At 45.9% G+C, this 4,482-nt stretch overlaps 1 protein-coding gene across 1 annotated transcript in view; it reads right to left on the reverse strand.

The window, feature by feature from the left end:
• EIF2AK1 (eukaryotic translation initiation factor 2 alpha kinase 1) overlaps positions 1 to 3,331 on the reverse strand; it is a 30,099-nt gene extending 26,768 nt beyond the window's left edge. Inside the window, exon 1 of the mRNA XM_004380819.3 lies at positions 3,152 to 3,331. Within this exon, the coding sequence (XP_004380876.2) occupies positions 3,152 to 3,269 (118 nt within the window). The 5' untranslated portion in view covers positions 3,270 to 3,331. The remainder of the gene's footprint in view (positions 1 to 3,151) is intronic.
• Positions 3,332 to 4,482: the final 1,151 nt, after the last annotated feature.

Consider the following 4,482-nt stretch of genomic DNA (forward strand, 5'->3'; position numbering starts at 1 on the left):
GAGCTGGAGAAAAATGTAGAACAAAATTCTAACTCACAAAAAAAGACCAGACTTACTGGCCTGACAGAGACTGGAGAAACCCCGAGAGTATGGCCCCCGGACACCATTTTAGCTCAGTACTGAAGTCACTCCTGAGGTTCACCCTCCAGCCAAAGATTAGACAGGCCCATGAAACAAAACGAGACTAAAAGGGCACACCAGCCCAGGGGCAAAGACTAGAAGGCAGGAGGGAACAGGAAAGCTGGTAATAGGGAACCCAAGATTGAGCAGGGAGAGTGCTGACATGTCATAGGGTTGTTAACCAATGTCAGAAAACAATATGTGTACTGTTTAATGAGAAGCTAGTTTCTTGTATAAACGTTCATCTAAAGTACAATAAAAAAAATGTGAAAAACTGATATCAGATGAAGGAAGAAAGTTAATGATATTTATCAGGTGCTTTTACAGTTCGAGCCTGACAATGGGCTAGATGGGCATACTGATGGCCCTCCTTCTAGTGCACGCTGTTCCACGCTGTAACACAGTTGTTACTGGTGGAAACCCCAGGTTCATGCTTGGCAGGACTCATACTGGCCAATAAATGAGAGACCAAGGTGGGAGAACTGGAAAGGCACCTTTATTTCATTGCACAAGAAAAAGGTGTTGCTCGGAGCTGCTGCCACCAAGACCGCTCCCCAAGGGCAAGGAGACAAGTTACTTTTAAAGGGTTTACAAGTAGGGAGTTCATACAAGTTATGTCAGCAACATTCTTAATCATACTACGCAGGCGCAGTGGGGTTTACATATAACTTTCAAGCAAAAGCAGGATTCAAATACAAAGCTGGGGGGTTGGGGGGAGGAAGCCCAGCCAAAGAAACACAATTTTCAGTGCAACACTGTAGAGGAGGCTCTGTCTCACAGTAACTGATAAAAGGTTCATGGTGGTCATAGGAGAGTCCCTACGCAATAAACTGCTGACAAACACAAGTTTCAGAGTTAGATCTAGTTTTGAATTTTCTGACTCTACTGTTAACAACCCTTTAGGACCAGCAGTATATATAGCTACCACTTACTTTTTGTACCTCTGGGGTTCATTGGGAAGCTGCTGTCCCACTCATAATATATGCCGCCAGCAGGCAGGGCCCTATATAACCATTTGAAACAGAAAAAACAGGCATGTGCTACAAATTACCGTTTTTACAGGGTGTTGTTTGAGGTGGTGCTGAATCACTGAATTTCTGGTAGGAAAAACATGAGCACTGAAAATTTTTATTTGGTACACATATGTATCTCTGGACTCTGGGGGAAGAATTTGTTGTTTTCATAAGAAGTACACGTTCCTCAGGATTTTGCGGATACAATTTGTGGAATGAGGCATGTAACAAAAACCATGTTACCTACCAAAATTTCAGACACAATGATTCAGCATGCCCTTCATCACTGAAAACACACAGTATCAACAAAAAATTAAAAGGAAAAAATGATCAGGTCACGAAAGAGTTACTGGCAGAGTGACTTCCTGATGACATGCAGAGAAATCATTTAACTGTTCTGTTTTTATACCTATTAAAAATGCAGTAAAATTTTTCACAGACCTTATTTTTCATATAAAAAATAAATTATATCTGGACATTCTCGGCCTCTTTGGAAGAAAAGGTAGTAAGTAAACACAACAGTATAATTAGTAGCCCAGGAAAAGAAAATTTTTAAAAAGTTTATCCAAGATGACTCCCTTCAAGCATTATCTTTAGTTTGCAGAAACCCTTATCACGATGTTACAGAACAGAAAGTCAGACTTCTGTGTTTACAGCTGTGACTTTTCCTATGACATAACATTTTACGTGTTATTGATCTGCTTACTATCTTGGAGCCCTGGTGTCGCAGTGGCTAAACGTTTGGCTGCTAACGAAAAGGTTGGCACAAATCCACCAGTCGCTCCTTGGAAACCCTATGGGGCAGCTCTACTCTGTCTTAATAGGGTCACTATGAGTCAGAATGGACTCGACGGCCACAGGTATATACTACCTTATATTTCTGGGAAAAAAGTGTCCATTAGAAAAATAGTTATTTTACAATTTTCCTCTGTAACAACCTACTTAAATTACCATTACGGTCTGTTTTTCCTTCCCTTTATGGTCAAAAAGGAGCCCTGGTGGTGCAGTGGTTAAAGCGACCAGCTACTAACAGAAAGGACAGTCTGTTCCAACACACTAGCTGCTCCACGGGAAAAAGATGTGGCAGTCTGCTTCCGTAAAGATTTACAGCCTTGGAAACCGTATGAGGCAGTTCTTCTCTGTCCTACAGGGTCGTTAAGAATTCGCATCTACTGGACGGTAATGGGTAACGGGTATGGTCAAGAAGTATAGGTACAATAAGAAAGGCAATCAAAGAATTTAAGAAATAAAAGCTTTTCAACTGGGTTTGCACCTTTAAATCCACTTGCAACACACTGTAGCACAACTTAATCTGCAAACTGCCAAAGCAAAGCAATATAACAATGAGTGGGAATCGACTGCACTAGCACACAACATCGCATTTTCCATTACAATACTGGATACTTTGAACTGGTTAGAGTCAATGTTTCAAGTACTTCTCACTTTATATTGAATAGCTTGGCTTACTGGATTTCTCCTAGTAACCAAAACTCTTAAGAAAACTTTTTTTTTAAACCGAAGAGAATGATAGCCCATACTGCCTCACTACGAGAAATCTGTAGTTACCCTGTCGGTGAAGCACAAGACATGAGAGGCTGCAAACTAAAAATCTTAACCCGAACTATTAAGAGCGTAAGGTCTCCAAAGTCATGTTCTAGTAGTGAACAAAGCTCATTCCGTCGACTGACAAAACCACAGAGCTCGGGAGCTGGAAAGTGGCCTCAGGGAAGTCCTTAACACGTCGGAAGCCCGTCCGCGAGAGGAAGCCAAGGTACAGACAGGTAAACAAAAGAGCCGGCCACAGAGACCCGCTGTTTCGATAAACGTTTACGTTCCCCTGCCGTCCCGCCGCCGCCTCCTCCCCGCCCCCCGCACCGCACTGCTGGGCCCCGGGTCAAATCCAGAGCCAGCCCTGTTTGCCTAGGTTCTGAGGCGAACCTCACTGCTGCCCTGCCAGTCCAGGACTGGGGGTGGACCGGGGCAGCGGGAACGACGCTGCGGCACTCCACGTCCCTCACCATCATACTTGGGATCTGAGCCCTCGGCGGGGAAGTCAATGGCAGGCGGCGCAGGCACAGCCCCCGCCCCATTTCCCTCCGCTTCGCGCTCCCGGGGCGCACAGCTGCCGGCCAGCATCGCCGGCCGCGCGCGGGCCGCAAAGCAGCCCGCCAGTTCGCCACCTCGCACCCTGACAGAGCGCCACCGGATCCGGAAGTGGCCCCTTGCCAGACGGAAGACCCGCCCCGGCCAACTCGCTGCTGTCGGGGGCGGGTCCTGCTCGATCCCCGTCCCTCCCTCCCATCTCCACAGACGGTGGAGTGAAGGCGCACGCGTCTTGGTGGGCTGGTGTTCGGGTGGAGGTCGGCGGGATGCTGTCGGCTGGGACAGGGCAGCGGATGGCCGGTTCCCCGCCGCACTCCGGGTGAACTCGGCCTTCACTCCCAGCTGCTCCTCGGATTGTCTGTCCTGGAGACCTGAGTATCCGCAGACGAGTCAGATGGCTCACGTTTCACGCCAAGACTCGGGCACGAGTGCAAGAATCAGGTGTCCTTAGATACTAATTCAAATGTTTCCTTTTTGCGGATCCAACTGAGTACTGTTTTTCTGTCATTTGCTTTCCTCCCCCCGCAAAAAAAAAAAAAAAAAAAAAAATCAAAAGCATCTACAAAACCTGTCTCATCAAGAACGGAACGTTGTTTCAGTCAACCGTTAAACCAGACGAACATGGGAAATGCCAACTACACTCCAAAGTGAATCCAACCTAACAAAAATTCCACTTGTTTTGAGGCTAAACTTTCAACTGAAATGTTTTCAAACTGGAGTAGCCTTTTCCAGGTGGCCCGCTTGCCACACTGGATCAACTTCGGTTTGAAGCACTCATCTTCAAAAATCCACCAACTTTGCCCTCTGTAGGTGTCCCTCATGACTTGGTCACTAACACCAAAACCAAATCTAGGATGTCACAGATGAGATTAATAAGGCTGGAATAAAGGCCTTTCAGGTTTTGAGCCTCAACCTCAGTGCAATGTGTAAAAGTGGTATTGTTTAAGGATTTTATTTGAACATATTTTTCATATAGGGTCATACTGGATGCATTCAGTCTGATAGAAGCAATTAAGGATAGAGTTTTCCAGATAACTTACAAAGATTAGGGATGTCCATTGTTGCTGGGTGCCGTCCAGTAGATTTTCCACTCATAGTGACCCCATGTAACAGAATAGAACTGCCACCACGGGGTTTTCTTGGCTGTAATCTTAATGGAAGCAGGTTGTCAAGTCTTTTTCCCACAGAGCAGCAGAGCAGCTGGGTGGATTCAAACTGCAAACCTTTCCGTTAGCAGCTGAGGCTT

This window comes from Trichechus manatus, unplaced genomic scaffold, assembly GCF_000243295.1.
Source record: "Trichechus manatus latirostris isolate Lorelei unplaced genomic scaffold, TriManLat1.0 scaffold00077, whole genome shotgun sequence".
In the NCBI taxonomy this organism is placed as follows: domain Eukaryota; kingdom Metazoa; phylum Chordata; class Mammalia; order Sirenia; family Trichechidae; genus Trichechus; species Trichechus manatus.